The sequence below is a fragment of the Hyposmocoma kahamanoa genome, unplaced genomic scaffold (genome assembly GCF_003589595.1).
Source record: "Hyposmocoma kahamanoa isolate Upper Pololo Valley unplaced genomic scaffold, ASM358959v1 102, whole genome shotgun sequence".
Classification (NCBI taxonomy): Eukaryota; Metazoa; Arthropoda; class Insecta; order Lepidoptera; family Cosmopterigidae; genus Hyposmocoma; species Hyposmocoma kahamanoa.
The window spans coordinates 17,939,253-17,956,716 of record NW_020653337.1 but is presented as its reverse complement, the minus strand read 5'-3'; the positions used below and the strand labels follow the sequence as shown (position 1 = coordinate 17,956,716).

Sequence of the window (17,464 nt, the reverse complement as noted above, 5' to 3'; positions counted from 1 at the left end):
GGTAGCATTCCCATTGCACTCGAAATCAAGCGTAAAGGTTCGGTTTATTCCTATGTACACTTCAAAACACATTCGTTGATTTATTTTTTGTTCTATCCCATATCCTAATTTTATTTTAATGTATGTTAAGTTGAAATATGATTTACTACGACATGTATGAATATGTTTCACTTTCAAATATACGGCCTGTATGTTGAGATTACGCATACACCAAAGTATTTTTAACGATCATAACCATACATATAAACAACGATTAAAGAGTCTTGGTATGAGTAAGTGCTTAAATATATTATCTACGTTTCCACACATATCTTTTCACATACCCTACACGCGTTCAGTTGTCATTGTCATTGGCACTTTCACTAGTGCTATAATCTTGCTCCTTTCTAAAGTCCATAGGCTCATCTTGCTTGGCGTAGTTGCCTGCAGCCAATTGCGCCATGCTGTCCACATAACTTGAAGTACTCGAGTATATATGACTAGATGGCGGCAACGAAGTCGCCATTTCCTCAGACTTCGACAGCTTTAACGGCTGACTGTAATCAGCTGCATAGTCAGGCATAGTAGTCTTTTTAGTCAACTCCAGCATCTGATTTAGGAATGAATCTCCCCCAACGCGTGAACTTTTAGTGTAATCCGGAACCTGCGGATCGTTGACATCCGATTTAGACGTGTCCATTTTGGAAGACAAGCTGGCTTCCGTATATCTCATTGGATCCAGTGGTATGTCGGATTTTGATTTCCCGATACTACCAAATTCTGGTGGTAAATAATCTTTATTGGTCTTCAGAAGGTCGTGCGGAGATTTCATTAATGAGCTCCGATCTAATCCTACTTTTGCAGACATTGAACCGCTGCTTGAAAGGGGCTTCATTAGAGATTCCTGCATCTTCATCAAAGACGGAGATAAAAACATATTATTTGCTGCTAATGTCGATTTTGACATGGGATCTGGAATGCCTAATATACCTGCACTTGAATATTTACTGGCTGAAAACAGAGCATTTGCTATGTCTGCCGAGCTCATCATGAGGTTTGAAGCGATGCTAGCAGGAATGGGCGCCGTGGAGGTTGTACTAGTAGCTGTACTTGTAGTTCCTTTATCGTAGCTTCCCAAACTACTAGTTAAGTTTTGCAATGAGGCGGCGTAGGAAGGAGGGTCGGGAAGCTTACTGCCACTTAAACTTGCTGCCAGTGTAGGAGACATTCCAGGGGTAAGGCCCGATAACATACTATTTGCAGCAGCTAAGCTTTCTAAACTGCTGCTTCCTAGACCTAAGGTTGACATATTTGTAGATCCCAAACCTAAAGCCATGCTGGTTAGCATGTCCAGACCTGAAGGATATGCTGACGACAATGAAGGCGTCGATGACTTCGACGATGATTTAGATGACGTAGATAAGACAGGAATATTCAGTGGGGGCGTTTCAAACTTGTGGGGAGAACCAGACCCTATCCCTGAAGAAACGTTTAAAGGTGGAATACCAGCTGGTCGACTCACCATCTGTTGTAACGTGCTAACAGATGGAAAGCTGGGAATAGTTGTAGTTTGACTTGGTTTAGACACAGGAATTGGTTGAGGAACAGCCAATAGCGCGTCCAAATCCATTTTATCATCATGTTCGGATGAACAACCCAACTCATCGCGTATAAAGTGCCACAATAAACCATCGCTCTGTTCGCGGGGAAATTTTGGAGTCAAAGTACATTTCAATTTATCTAAGTAGGTTATATCTGGCTTAAAATTGTCCTTGAATTTAACAAAAGTATCGTCAGCAAAGTTGAAATAATACTTAATGCTTTTCTTTATCTGTTCCATTGCGTGTGTTGATAAATGAGTGTCGTTAATCATGTTATATTGGAGGAGGAGTGGTCGGGGGTACTCGGTCGGTCTTTGCTCTGGAGGCGGCATCACCCAGAAGAATGTTAGTGATGATTCCAGGACTGGACTCTCCGGGTTGTATGGTGCTAAAACAATATACATAAATTAGAATCACTTTTTTTTTCTAAATAATGGATTCATATCTCCGTAAACGTCCATTGGCAAGCACAAGCCGACCCATTTTTATCACAATATCAGTTAATTGTTGCGTGATATCATCGACATTTTTACATTGTACCCTGATATTTACTGTAATGTTGAAATCAAAACCTTAATTCGCGGAACACATTTTATTACGTTCTAAGATTTTGCAATGCTTGCTGGTGGTAACCATCTTGCAAGTTCGCTTACGACGACGCCGCACGCTACAGGTATGGATCATAAATAGTTAGTCAAAACGTATTTTATAATCAGTCACTGTTAGGTTATATGTTGCATTTGTAAGGGTCTGTACTGATGAAATGCGTAATAATCAAATACTGCATTACACTGTACATCTACACTGACTTCGAAAGAAAAAAAGGCACAAGCAGCAAATTCAAAATTCGGAGATAAATGAGTTTAAAAACGATCTAGTTTTTCTGGTAAAAAGAATAATTAAAATATAAGTACTTTTGATATTAAGTACTTTAATTACGTTAAATATATGTACATTATACATAAACTTTCATTGTATTTTAATTAACATTTATTTAAACTTAGTTTTCTATTTTACTTAGCAGAAAAAAAATCTAAATTACAATTTATTACTGTGTATAAAGGCATTAACTAGATAACTTAAATGTAACTTTTAATAGATGACTTAAAATTTGTTGTGTTAATTATGAAGTAATTATAGTAATTGAACTACATAAAAAGGACACAGTTCCGTACATTACTAAGTAAAATCTTTTGATATACGTTTTTTAACGTAATAAACGTCAAATATGACCTTTTATGGTAAAAAGTCTGATTATTGATGCCAATTTTGTGCCTTTTGAGCTTACGGTGTATCCAACTGTTATGGTGATAGATAGAAATCTTTGTAGAAACAAAAAAATAGGTAGGACACAACTTTTTCCGAGTAAGATACAACTAAATTTTGATAAAAATGTTAATTGTGCGTTTTTTCGTTCCAAGGACAGTACAGTTAGGATAAGTTTGATAAAAATGGATACTTTGCGTGCGCTTGGGCCGCTGCGAGTTATCGGACGCGTATCGTATTTTTTAAACTATTTTATAAACGGAAAAAAACTATTTTATAAACGGAAATCTAAACTAAAAAGCAAAATACTCACAACAAATAACTCCAATACAAGGAATGTACGATATTTCTGAAGGACCTCTCAACTTAATTTGATACTCCAGTTGATTGTCACAATCCCGAAGGCTTGGCATGGCAGGATTTGTTGGATGGGAATGGTACCATCCAAGTAGAGTCAGGCCAAGCTTCTCAATTTCCATTTGAATGTCCAATTCAACCAAAACTTTTGGTCTGGTGTCGTTTTTACTTACCAGACATGGGAATGTATGAGTTATCATTAGATCTGAAAGAAAGACAAAAGAAGGTGTAACAAAATAGCTACTAATTTTTATTATTAATTTAATGATACAAAGATTTAAAAAAACTGCTGGGGAGACACTTGCTTTGTGGTTTTGTATGGGAGAAAGGGAAGAAATTTAGCCTTTGGGATTTTTGTGAACGTATATTGTAGCGATTTGTATGACAACTGAATAACAATCAGTACAGAGTACTAAAAAACCGAGCTCAAAAGTTCGTGGAATTACATCTATTTGCCAAGTTTTATTGACATCGGTTACCGGGAAGTGCGCGAAACTGGATTTATCCCCTAGTTTGCCACCCTTAGAGGTGGAATATTTTCTTCAAATTTAAATGGGACCACTACTGAGGTACCCTCTTTCCCACAAAAAAAAACATAAAATCGATTCACAAATATCGGAGTTCTCGCGTAACATACACACAAAAAATATACAGTGAAATTGAGAACCTCCGCCTTTTTTAAAGTCGGTTAATAACGTCAAAAAGAATACAAATTTAAAAGGAATAAAAAGTATATAACATATCAAGGTATGTGTGCTCGCGCACAAAAACAAAGGAAAATTTCTTAGATCCGATTAGAGCTACGGTGAGTCAACAGACAAAGGTTCGTGTCCAGTCATGTCGAAGTGAAGTGAAACTTTCGTAGATTTCTCAGATGTCGCTACTGCAAAAAGTCGTTAAAACCAAAAACAAAAATCTGCAACAAGTACATAGAGAAATTCTTAAGATCAGCTGGTTCGTTCCGCAGCTTAGTTGTGAGACCGTCAGCTACTGTATGGCGAGGTCGCTGCCTCGAGTGACGCTGGATCGAAAGAATTTTTCTTTGTGTTAATTATTATAATAAACTAGCGGAGTAATTTCACAAAAAATATGGTAGTAAGTCATCGCGATATTTAATAAACTTAATATTACAACTGCAAGTTAATATTCAATTAGATACTGGTAAAATGCAATGAAATTTAAAACAATACCTTGTTATAATTTAAAGTAATGCTTACTATGATTGTTCAAGTCCCAGGTTCCAGCGAGATAGCCATACACCTCTTCCTTCTTCAAATGACAATGTATATCCAGAACGAGACAGGCATTAGAACTTACTGACACCAAAAACGGCTGCACTTTACCCACTGACGAAAATGACACGGCTTCTGTCAGCATGTTAGCATCACTACAAAAATTATAAATGTAAATATTAAGCACTTACTGCAACATGGATTAATATTGTTATATATGTTGGGCTTAAAGAACGAAAATGCTCATTGAGTGAAAAAAACGTCCACGACGCGTTGTGGTCTCTTTTTAACAAGTTATTCATGTTATAGCGCTTATTAAAATGGCCAGACTGTGTTGTGGCTAACTCACAAAAACTACTATACGAAATTCACGTCGTGGCTGTCATGATGTTTGACCTTAATTTGATTTTCATCTGTATTAATGCAACAACGACGCAAACAACGCAGTTTGGATATTTTTATAAAGCCATAACACGAATGACAAGTTATGTACATTGTAACGAGACCACAATGTGTTGTTTTTATCGCCAATTGAGCCTTTTCGTTCTTTGAGCTTAACATATACAATATAAAACAAAAAATGCTTAAATCGAAAATACTACTAAAACATAAGTACTACTAAAATATGCTTATAAAGGACTTTACTAAGCAAACGGAATGATCAGAGATGCCTTTCTAGAGAACGAAGAAGATACGTAATTGATTAAAGTATATTTTCTTCTTAAAATATGCGTGTAACAAAATACAATGTCTCAACTACATTTGGATTTAACATAAAGGAAAAGAACTCACTGCTGATTCATTCTATTTGGCACAGTGTTATGTTTCATGACCACTCTTTGTGGTGGGGGTTCAGGTGGACTTTCTACTTCCATTTCTGTTTCCTCTGAAATAATATTTTATTATAATTCAACAGCGTGTTTAATTACAATTTTCATATTATAATTATTAATACAGAGATAATTAATATGAAGAAAAGAACACTTAGAAAAATTCCTTCGATCCAGCTGGATTTGAACCAACGTCTTCCAACAAACCGAGCCAGACGCTATGCCAACTAAACCACGGAACGAATTAACGGACCTTACGAATTTGTCTGTGCTTGTTGCAGATCTTTGGTTTTGGTTTTTAACGATTTTCTCTAAGTGTTTGATACTTGTATTAATAATTATAGCAAACTAGTGGAGTAATTTCACAAAAATAATTGTATATCATGGTGGTCCAGTCGTGACATACAATAACTAAACAATTACAATTTTCATGTTATTTAAAAGTTTATCAGATAATACCTTGCGGTATAGACGCAAAAGGGCGAAACACTGCCCAATAGAACATGTGTCGTATTTCAGAACTCTACTCAATGCTCAAGTCAGGACTTGAGTGTGATTTAAAGGACTGAAAATCAAACTCAAGTCTTTGTCATTAGAGTCGTATTTCCAGTGCTTGAAATCATACTCAAGTCTGCTCAAAAGTCCTGACTTGAGCATTGAGTAGAGTTCTGGAATACGACCCTATGACTCTTTTGTTACAGCTGAGTGTTGCCATTTAAACCATTTGTCGCGAACTCTTTGCTACAAATTATTTTTCTTCTGTTCTGTTATGTTTTTGTTATGTTGTATTGTTGTTTTGATTTGCGATTGCCACTGTGCCAAGAATTATTTTTTGTGTTTCATCCATATTTGTGCTCATTTCTTTAGTTTCTTCACTTCAATTTCATACACTCCACAATTCCACATAGTCCATTACATTTTGGTCCAGCTCTCTTGTTTTCCAGAGCACCTAACATATATTTGTTCATTTTGACGTTTCAGTACAATTCATTTTTTTCCGTAAGTACATTAAATTTCAAACATTGTATTTGCATTTCGCATTTGTATATTCACATAACAGTATTATTACTTTCCACGATCACTCGCAGTAAAAGTAGAGTCATGCCGGCTATCCCTACATCCACCGCTCCTATTGTATAATCTAATCAGCCAGCTAATGTCGATAATCCGCGGCATAGCTCTAGTCTGCAGGGCAGTAAGGCTCCTAGCGAGCACATCGTTCAAACCAGGTCAACGCGTTCATCGACCACCATGAAAGCGCAGAACGCCGCGGCGTAAGGCTAGTGCCTCTCTTTTAGCCTTACGCCGTCAGTTAGAACATGCACAAGAGCTTGCAACACGGGAATGCGAGTGTGAGCGACAGCTCGCTGCCCAGGAGCGCGAACGTGAATTACAACTCGCTGCCAAGGAGCACGAGCGTGAGTTACAACTCGCAGAAACACAGCAGCGTATCGAACAGAGCGAACTGCTCGCCGTGCTGGCTGCTATCGACGCTGACGCTGGTAGCCGCACGGGGAAGCGTGCCACTATCGACGTTGACGGCGGGAACCGCGCGCGGAGTCGTGCGAGCTCTAATAAGGTGAGCATTGATAGAACAAAGAAATGGGTAGTACGTCATTGTAGTGAAACACAATTTGCTATTGTTAATAAAGACATTTTCGCAGTAACGGGTAAAGAACGCTTTCATGTTCCATCTCCTAACTGCCCGAATCTACAGCCGACGACAGCTACACGCGCAACTGCATCCTTTACTATCTATCACGATCAACAATCTCGCAATGTTATCAGAGTCCGAGGCGGTCGGCGCGGTGCCGCCGCTCGTTCCTGCGGATCTAGAGTAACAGACCTCTCTCTTACAAGCAGTAGCTGACACCGCCGCAGCAGCGAAGGCGCTTGCCTGCGCTACGGGAGGCGATGTAAAAAAACTGGAACTATTTCCCTTTTTTCTATGCGCTCCTTGATTATGGTAGCACATTATTCGATGCGGTTTTGGCCGCACAAATAGGGGCAGCATCTTTGGTGCGTACTGTAGTCCCTTTATAGCCCAATATATAAAAAATAAAAACGCAAGAGCACATGCTTTCTCATTTTAAAGCCGTGGACGCCATCTTGTACAATAATTATATGGATGACTATATAGACTCGTTAGATAGTGTAGCCGAAGCAGCCCAAGTAGCAGCAGACATTATTACCGTTCACAGTTTGGCCTGTTTTGAGATGCGAGGATTGATTTCCAATGAGTCCGAAGCCCTGAATCCAGTTCCAGTAGATTTACGAGCCGCTCAGCCGTTGGAAGTGGATCTCAGCAACACATTTAATAATATTCAAGCACTAGGCACAGCTTGGAATCCTACCACGGATAACTTAGATTTGCGCACGGGTTTGGATGAAGCTATACTTAGTCCTCTTACGAAACGTAAAGTACTTTCACATCTCATGCGTGTGTATGACCCCTTAGGACTATTAGGGCCTATAGTCGTTAAGGGTAGAATTTTATTCCAATAAACATGGAGATTAAACCTCAATTGGGATGCTGAACTTTCCGAGACGGAGGCATGAAGGTGGTCAGACTGGTTCCAAGAGCTGTCCTATAGAGAGCTTCATGTTTTTGCAGATGCAAGCGAACTTGCCTACGCTTGCGTTGCCTATTGGCGTTTGGCGTATCCCAATGGTAGCATCAAGCTTACTCTCATTTCAAGTACGGCATCGTCGCGCCACTTTTACAGACTGGATATTGTATGATAATTAGTAGTGGCGCAGCTGCCGCGCCACTGCAGCGCTTCTACCGCGCCACTGCAGTGCTTCTACAAGCAGCTAATTTGATGGCGCCCTTAGCGCCTTTAGCAATATTTTAATACTCAACAATGCTGGTGATATGACATTGACCAAGGAATGTTTGGACTAAGGCATAAAGTCAATAGCAAAGGGAAAGGTTAACATGCAGCTTTAAAGTGGTCCACATTCTGCAAAATGTTTGGCTAGCCAATTTTGCACACTTACTATTGGCTCAGAAAGTTTTAAATTAATTTTGAAAATATATAGTCGATACCCTTAGATACCTGACCCCCTAACTGACCATTTGGTTCATTTAGCTTTATTTAACTTGTGAACTGTAAAATTCACTTTGCTATGACTACTTGATGGCATCATTAGTAAGACGTTCTAAGAAACTTTTTAAGCTAATTTAATCATTAACATATAAGCTGGAATTTCTTTAATATTTTCTGCTGAATGCGTAAAATGGCTCTCAGGGTCGTATTCCAGAACTCTACTCAATACTCAAGTCAGGACTTGAGTATTACAGTGAGCACTGAAAATCATACTCAAGTCCTTGCCATTAGGGTAGTATTTCCATTGCTTGAAATCATACTCAAGTCTGCTCAAATCCTGACTTGAGCATTGAGTAGTTCTAGAATACGAGCATCAGACCCGAAAAGGTCGGCTAGAGGGTCAGATACCATAGGGTATCAACTGTACTAATTTCCTGTGATATTGAACACAAAATTGTGACATAAAACACTACCACATTGATTTTAATTTTTAAGTTCTTACTCATGACCACTATAAGCTTGCCTAGAAGGGCTATTTTTTTTTTTTGTAAATACAGAGCATTAATTATAGACGAGTTCAATTTGTGAATTATTATATTGCGCAACATATTATGGTTATCCTGGGAGCCACCATTTTAAAGTCAACAATCAGCCTATAAAAGACTGTCTTTAACAACAACAAAATACCAAACTACTTGTGTATCTATACATATAAATTCTACGAAATGCTTTATAATTATTTAAAAATAAATTAATAAGAAATTGCATACCATCTGTGTGCATGTTCTCTCTCTGTAATTGTTTCTTTCTCAAATAAGTAGCTTTAATAGTGTCAAGCTTTTTTCCTTTATACTTGACAGAGGCCCATCCACACCCTGACCTTTTGTCTGGGTTAATGATCCTCTTGCAATGTATTGCCCAGGCAGATGGGGAACAGAAAATTGTTTCTGTCTCGTGGGACTTGATTTTCCCATCTGGTTGTAAGTCACCTACAAACTTTTGGCCCTGGAATAGTAAATTAAATAGTTATTGTACCTTGATTGCAACTCAAGCTATTGTAAGTGATTTCAGTTTTATTTTTATTTGCACATTTTTGAAATAATAAATATACTCTCAGACATATAATTTGAACCATCATGCATTTTTATTTTTAAAGGGTTTAAATACAAAATTATCGCTAAGTTTTTTACGGTTTTACAAATACAAATTTTCAACAAGCCATTGATTAATGAAACATGTTTTTAAATTTAGACAACTAATACAGAAAACGCCTGGCTGGTGGTTCGAATCTTGTCTTTGGGAGTATTTATGGCTAGGCCTTTTCATTTTTTTCTATTACATATATTTTATACATTTGTTTCAATAAAACAAATTGTGTTAGACCAGTAATAATGTTTTTCTCACAAAGAAAACAGCATACTTTTACTCCGTGGTTAGTCACCATACTTATTAATGGGAAAATGCCTTGAACCAGTGACAAAAAATCTTTATGTCTATGCAATAAGAGTGAAAAGCGTTTCACTTCCACGCAGATCACCGATATATTGTAACTACCTAATATGTTGTAAAACTATTTTAGAAGGTACATAACCTGTCCATTTTTGGAGTAGCTTCTCCAATTGGTCCAATTTAAATTCGTAAGTTATCTATTAATTTTGAGACCTCCAATGCAGACGGTTGCATTTTTTTTATACCAAGTGACGGGATGAACCAGTCGTGCACCTGGTGGCAAGCAACACGCCTATCCATAGCAGTTGTTGTGCCACTCAGAGCTTTTAATCGCAAAGACCTTAAGGGTACTGCCACTGCGCCCGTCACCCTGAGACATAAGTTGACAAGTCCCATGTGCCTGTAATTTCACCAGCACCCTTAACCTTCAAAAACGGAACACAGTGATGCTGACATTACTGCTTGGCATCAGAAATAGGCATCGAGTATATGTATAACCAGAAATAGAGAGGGAATGTCATTTAATTTGTTTGAAAACTATTCTGCCATATCATTACTGTGAGAACTGCACTCCGGTAACAATGTAGGTAGGTAAACAATGGGGACTCTCACCCAAAATAACACTATGGCTCTACACAGCGGTGATAAGACCCATGATCAGTTACGGCGCGATAGTATGGTGGCCACGAACCAAACTGACGACCGCAACCGACAAGCTGGAAAAATTCCAAAGACTCGCTTGCATGGCAACCACCGGCTGCGGCCCTCGAAGCGATGCTGGACTTGCGACCCCTCCCAATGTTCATCAGACAGGAAGCGGCATCAACAGCAGTGCGTCTAAACAGAACCGGCCTTCGGAAGCACATGAGGACCCCACATACAGAAATCCTTTATAAGACAGTCAATGAGGAACCGCTACTGGAGGCAGCTGTGGATAGGATCCCAAAACAATACATCTTTGACACAAAAAATACAAGATACAATTGTTTGAAGATCCAAATGAAAGACTGAACTCCAGTGAGGTCCGCGTCTTCACTGATGGATCTAAAACAAATTCAGGAACAGGTACTCTCAGGGGTATTCTCAGAAGACCTCAATATCAGAATATCAACACCGCTTGGTGACCACAACACAGTATTCTAGGCTGAATGCATGGGCATCAAGTTGGCGGCAGAAGCAACCATAGCGAGAACAGTAAAGAACCACTCCATTTGAATACTCTCTGACAGTATGTCAGTACTTCAAGCACTGAACAGCTATGACATAAACTCAGGGCTCATTTATGAATGCCATCAAGCACTCATGGAGGTATGTATACAAAACCACTTAACTCTACTGTGGATTAAAGGACACAGCGGCTCACGTGGCAATGACGCAGCAGATGAACTAGCCAGAAAAGGGTCGGAGACGGACGCAGTAGGACCAGAACCCATAGTGTCCCTCCCCCTTTTTTCTTTTTGACGGGGGGAAATCTTTATGGATACCCCTGAGCCCAGGGAGACTCAGGGGTTATGTGGGGACTCTCCCTCCACACTGGAAGGCCTACCCCACTAAAACCTCCCCGGGTTTCCCTCTCGCCGGTTGAGTCGGCGCCGTGGGATCAGTGAACATTCACCACGACCCCGCCCGGACAGTGTCCCTCCCCTACCAATGGTCCAGAACAACTATACACAAAGGTACAAAAACTTCACATAATAATACATGGAACACGCTTACGGTTTGTAGACAGGCGAGGGAAGCACTCCCAACATTCAATGCCAGTCCATCATGAATATTAATTAAACTCAACAGGCAAGAGCTTCGCACTCTAACTGCCGCCCTAACAGGTCATAGTCCATACAATAAACACCTTAGGTATCACAGACAGCCCTCTATGCAGAGCGTGTATGGAGGGGGAGGAAACGGCTGCGCACATTCTACTACAGTGCTCCGGCGTGGCCAACTACAGGGCAAAGTACCTTGGAGTGCCAAGGTCGCTCCCCAAAGTCTTCAGCAAAGAGGAGGCTGCTGAGATTCCTGGAGGAGCTTGGGTGGCACGAGTAGGACCCTGCACCCACCACACGCAAAATAGGCGCCTTGACGTCGAGTTGCGGACACCAGCCCGTTACACCAAGTACCAAGTACCAAACTGCACTGGTTGGCTAGCCCGAGTTCTACTAAGTTGACGGGTGTCGTCAATGGGTGTCGTCAATTTTACGATCAGTTAACTTGAGCTTTGCTATAATGGACGAAAATTGCAAATTGTATATTTAGTATTTAATTACTGATGAAATGTGATTCCGTTTGTTTTGTAATTAGATGTTTTGCTGGTTTTTCCCACACCACCGAATAAAACAGCACGGCATTGTTAGAGATATTATCTTTATTACAATAAATACAGAATATTTTTTGGAATATATGGAGACGTACACACAGGTACACACAGTAGTTGACCTGTCTATATTTCAGTGCAAACGAGAGTTGATATTTATAAGAGCTGTATCGCTAATGTGTTACCAGGAATATATGGCCCTTATTTTGTCTCTATTTCTAGTTATATACTCGATGGAAATAGGTTTCCTCCACGGACGAACTCTTTCACAAGGAGCTTTACTGCTACAAAACTCATTTTTTAGGAAAATGTGACATACATTAAATATTTTTAATTAATAAATAGGGTGGACTATCACATTTTTCTGCGTTGGAGGTTTGTGTAATATTTTTTTTTGCTTCTTATCTGCCATCAGTTTATAATAGTTGTAAACAGAATCCTCAAATGTTGCGGAGTTGCTAATACTATAATTAATATTACTGTCATCCTATCATTGTTTGTAGTGTAGCAAATAAGATTAAATGACGTAGTCTTTACCAAGTATTCAATGGTCATAGCAGCAGTACCAGGATCCAGCATTTTGTCTTCTAACAGCATTTGCAAAGTAACCCCTCGGCCTGGCGCCGATTTGCTACCTGCTTGAGTTTCAGATTCCTATAACAACCAAAATAATCCATATCAATTAATTTTTAAACAATATGTTCATCAAAAGCTAACGTTTTCAATTTGTCGAAAAAACAATATCCAGTGTTTATACCATGATTACAAAATAAAATTTCATAAAGAAAATATCCCAAAGCGCGTAAGTCCCTGAAGTAAAGTTCGTAAACAATGATAAATATTTCTATTCTATAAACCAATAATCTTGAATATTTAACCAACTCTATACCTCATCACTAAACTCTTCGCCGCTTCCAATATCTTCCTTATCACCTTCCGATGATTCCTTAGAACGTTCTATGGGTTTTTCAACTTTGTTGTCCTCTACAGTTTTGCTGGCAGGCGTTTCTTTTGAGACGCTGCTGGTATTAGCGAATGTATTACTGCCAGACATAAGCGCGGCGGCCAAATGTGACGTCTGTAACTCCATTGTGACTCTTTTAATCTTACTTCCACATTACTTAGAGATTTTCATTGAAATTATACGATTATTGGTCGCAAAAATAGAAACAACAAGCTCAAGCTCAGACGAGTGTTGAAAAGAATGACAGTATGTACTTACATACTAGGCTTATAAAAGTCGACATAAATGTCGATATTTTTTCATGAAAATAATTGGATTTAATATATTTTTAATCGATTCGGTATTGAATATTTTTAATCTCGATATAACAAAAATAGATTTTTTTTTCCAGAATCAGTTTCAGTGCTGAATATGTATAAATAATACCAATGGGCATAGACTGTTGAGCGTTTCTTTGTAGAATAATATTAACAGGTATATAAATACAATCTAAACATTTTTACCAATTTTTGGATGTCGTAACGGAACCTCCTAAGCCACTTAACATGGTAGTTAACTCTTTTCCCTCCAAGCCCTGCAGCAGACAACCGTAAAATTTTCTATAACACATGTTTTTAATTTTCGGAATTTTACTTTATGGATATACTTATAGATATATAGAAAATATTTTTTATTATTAGTCATTGGCTTTGGGAAATATATCGATATACTTCGCTCGATAAACGATTTTTTTTCAATTCCCTTCCCTAGACAAGCGTTTCAGAAAATAACAGATTCAGTCTGACAGATAATGGATGGAAATAGGGTTGGTCTGAATACCGGTTAATACGAAACTGTTTAAAATTTATTGATATGCATACTTTGTAGAACTGTAGATAGGTTTACTAACAATTTACTAAGTAAAATATAGTTGTAGTTAGAACTGTATTTAACTTAGTACATTGTTAGTAAACATGAAACTACTGATAACTTTAAAAGGTTTCATTAAACCACAGTATGTATTTTTTACTGGGCCAAAGACCTCGTTGATCTAGAACATTGTCTTGTATTTCTAAACAGGCTTATGAATTTTTACAATAATCTTTATAAATAATGTATAGAAATGTTCATACACCCGCGAGAATGTTATCGAACAATATGTTGATCAATCAAGACGTTAAAAATGAAGTCGGTTAAAAATTATCCAAACGAAAAATTAGGACATTATAATAGAAGTGGTGAAGAACAATCTCAGTACAGAGTACTAAAAAACTGAACACAAATGTTCGTGAAATTACATCTATTTGCCAAGTTTTATTGATTGCGGTTACCAGAAAGTGCGCGAAACTGGATTCATCCACTAGTTTGCCACCCTTAGACGTGGAATATTTTCTTCCTAAATGGGGCCAATAATGAGGTACCCTGTTTCCAACAAGAAAAGAACAAAATCGGTTCACAAATAGCGCGTAACATACATACATACAAAAAAATACAGTCGAAGTAAGAACCTCCTCCTTTTTTTGAAGTCGGTTAAAAATGGGTATCTAAATGAAATGGTGACAGCAAATGACGAAGAACAAAATAGTGGCACTTGGACAAATTCATGCAAAATCTTTACATGAAAAAAAGGCTGAATATTACTTTTAAAAGTTTTATAAAATACGTTATTTTGATTAACACTTGTCCACCAACAGGCAAAGACTGCCTTGCAATTCAATTTGTTTCATTTTGTTACTAGAAAACCAAAGACAAAGGGGAAAAAAATGTTTTTATCTACATTAGTATAAACTTCGTCATGGTGATCATATGATAATATATTCTACTTATGGGAAATATTGTGTTTTATTTGAATATGTAGACCTATATAATAATTGTATTTATGTTGTGGTGTACATACATACTACACTAAATTAAATTAAAAACTTAATAAACAATATTTAGATGGTATTTTGTTTATTTTAGGTGTTAATTTACAAAGTCTGTTGATTCCTATTTTCAGCTTCCAAATAGGAAGGCATTCTTCCAAACATGGATTTCTCCCTTTTGTGAACATGACGCTGATGCTTTAACATAGCATTTCTGTAACCGAATGCCTTCCCACATAATGAACATATGTGATTTCTTATTCCTAAATGGTCTGCTTCAAAGTGACGTTGCAATTTTAATTTGGTATGAAATGCTCGTTTACAAGCATCACATTTGAATTGTGGTTCCTTATGCTTAAGCATATGACTATTTAAATTACTTTTGAAGAGAAATCTGGCTGGACATTCTGTACACATGTATCTATAATCTCCTGTATGTGTACGCATATGATTTTTCAGCAATTCTGAGTATCTTCCACGATATGAACAGAATTGACATTTGAATGGAAAATCTTTTCTGTGCCTTAAACTGTGATTGTAGTAAGCACATCGAAGTCTAAATGATTTTCCGCACACTTCACAAACATACTTTTGATGGTTTGGATCATGTAGCGTTATGTGTTCCTTTAAATATGAGCGGTTGATAATTTTTTTACAAATATTGCATGTGACTTTTTGGGAATATTTTACTTTTTCTTTTTTCTCTTCTCTTATATTGCCAAACTCTGCTTGCCAGTCTAATGGGTCGTCGTCAATTCCGCCATCGTAGTCATGATCTTGAGACTGAACAAAATTATCCACTGTTTCCTTTTCTTCTTTTAATGACTTCATAAGTAATTCATCGGACCGTTTAGCAGTTTTTCTAAATTGAATGGCAAGTTTCACGAAATTATAACAAACCTCGCACAAATGTTCCGGATGGTCATCATCTTTACTTATTTGAATATCTCCAAATGTATATAAAGTTTCAAGTATATCTACATGTTCATTACCGAATATTGTTATTTTACCTTCTTGCAAACAAACGCGGCACAAACTTTTTGTTTTATGACATACAACTGGATCGGTCTTCAATAAATTAGTGTAATGATTAAGAAAATCCAACGTTTTATTTTTTTTAGATAATTTTGACATTAAATACCATGTAACCATTATTCGTCGTTGTTTCTTTAGATTTGATTTATGTAGTATTTTATGTACTTTCTTGGGTTTTTAGACAAAATTGCAAAATGCCTCAGCCTCAAATAAGCAAAGCTTCTTCTTTTTTATTATTGGCGGCGCCCACTCAGGATTCCGTCAGAATGATCAATACTTCTATTTCCTTAATGGCGGTCTTAGGCTTGGGCTTGTTAGTTTCGAAGAATGCGGTCAGTTAAGATAATGTTGATCAACGAGCTTCGAAGAGTGCAGGCAGATAATATTGGTCAAAGACGCCAACGTTAAGGCAGCAGCAATGTATTTATTTTTTGAATAACCTCTTCGACATTAATCAATACTTTTTTCTTCGTTCTTGGCTTTTCGCGAATAAATAGCGTTCAATCAAGTTTCAGCCACTTCTTTTAAATGCGATGGCTCCATCGAAATAATCGATGATTTCGCCAACTTTGTTGTTTTATTCACCAATATTGATAGTGTATGAACTATTTTTTTTTTGTTGTTTTGGCTTCTGAACAACTGAGAACAATTCTGCCAGTGTTCATTTTGATCATGTTATCCCTTAGGCTATGGAAACCAATTTTTCCACCCTTCTCAAAGTGTTATCCACTTTGTTTTTTTTTTTGAACCTTTTTTTTGGAAATGGTACATTTTTTTTATTAGTATTTATTTGGGCTTGGAAGAAACAAATACTTTTTTTAATTAATAGTTTTGGCTTGGAGTGCTTTGAGCCATGTCTTCGTTTAATTATCGCGATCCTCATTATTAATTTGCCATTGTATTTCTAAATTATAATACATTGTTTTCATTTTCTCTTATTTAAGAGTTAGAGTTATTTAACTTAGTTCACTTATTTGCGTTTATTAAATAGTCTTTTAAGCGGCGGGTGTTATTATTTATGTTTTACTTTCATTTAAATAAAATTATCTTCCATCACTTTGAACAATAACTTTTGGATTCGGTCTTTTGTAATTTGGTTTAAAATATAGTTGTAACTTTCTTCATCACTATTTTTTTCTTCATAATATACTTAAAATAAAAATAATCTTCACTTCACTTTTTATTTTTATGGCTCCATCAATATGAGAACTGATGATTTTGCCAATGTCACAGTTGAAAGAAAAAAAAACGAAACAAAAAAAAAAATTTTCGCTAAGCTCTAATAGGACATTAACCGGTGTTGGTAAGTTGGACTACGGGAGTACTCAGTTGAGAATGTAAAACAAAACAGCAAAACAATATTTATAAATATATGTTATTTAAGTGGATAAATTTACATAGAGTAACAATATGGGGGGAGAACACTAAAGTTAAGAGGTTGTTTATGTTAACGGGGCGGGGGAATTTTGGAGAAAGTAAGTTATAAAGTGGAACAGCAATATTAGGACAATTGAAAAAAATGTGAAATAATCTTCATAAAACTGTC

The 17,464-nt window shown here is 37.2% G+C and overlaps 2 protein-coding genes across 3 annotated transcripts; both read right to left on the bottom strand.

Annotated features, from left to right (window-relative positions):
• Positions 1-151: 151 nt before the first annotated feature.
• On the bottom strand, positions 152-13,165 carry LOC113233632 (MPN domain-containing protein CG4751). Of its 2 annotated transcripts, none has more exons than XM_026468798.1 (7): positions 12,965-13,165; positions 12,613-12,729; positions 9,086-9,320; positions 5,228-5,321; positions 4,421-4,590; positions 3,160-3,408; positions 152-1,968 (listed from the first exon to the last, which is right to left on the bottom strand). In XM_026468798.1, the coding sequence occupies exons 1-7, from the start codon at positions 13,163-13,165 to the stop codon at positions 335-337; spliced, it is 2,700 nt and encodes an 899-aa protein (XP_026324583.1). In that variant the 3' UTR covers positions 152-334. The 2 variants fall into 2 exon arrangements, with proteins under 2 accessions (XP_026324583.1, XP_026324590.1); XM_026468805.1 differs by having other exon boundaries at positions 153-1,968; positions 12,613-12,626; positions 13,039-13,137.
• Positions 13,166-14,894: 1,729 nt separating this feature from the next.
• On the bottom strand, positions 14,895-16,474 carry LOC113236410 (zinc finger protein 684-like). Its single transcript, XM_026472451.1, has one exon. The coding sequence runs from the start codon at positions 16,033-16,035 to the stop codon at positions 14,989-14,991; it is 1,047 nt and encodes a 348-aa protein (XP_026328236.1). The 5' UTR covers positions 16,036-16,474; the 3' UTR covers positions 14,895-14,988.
• Positions 16,475-17,464: the final 990 nt, after the last annotated feature.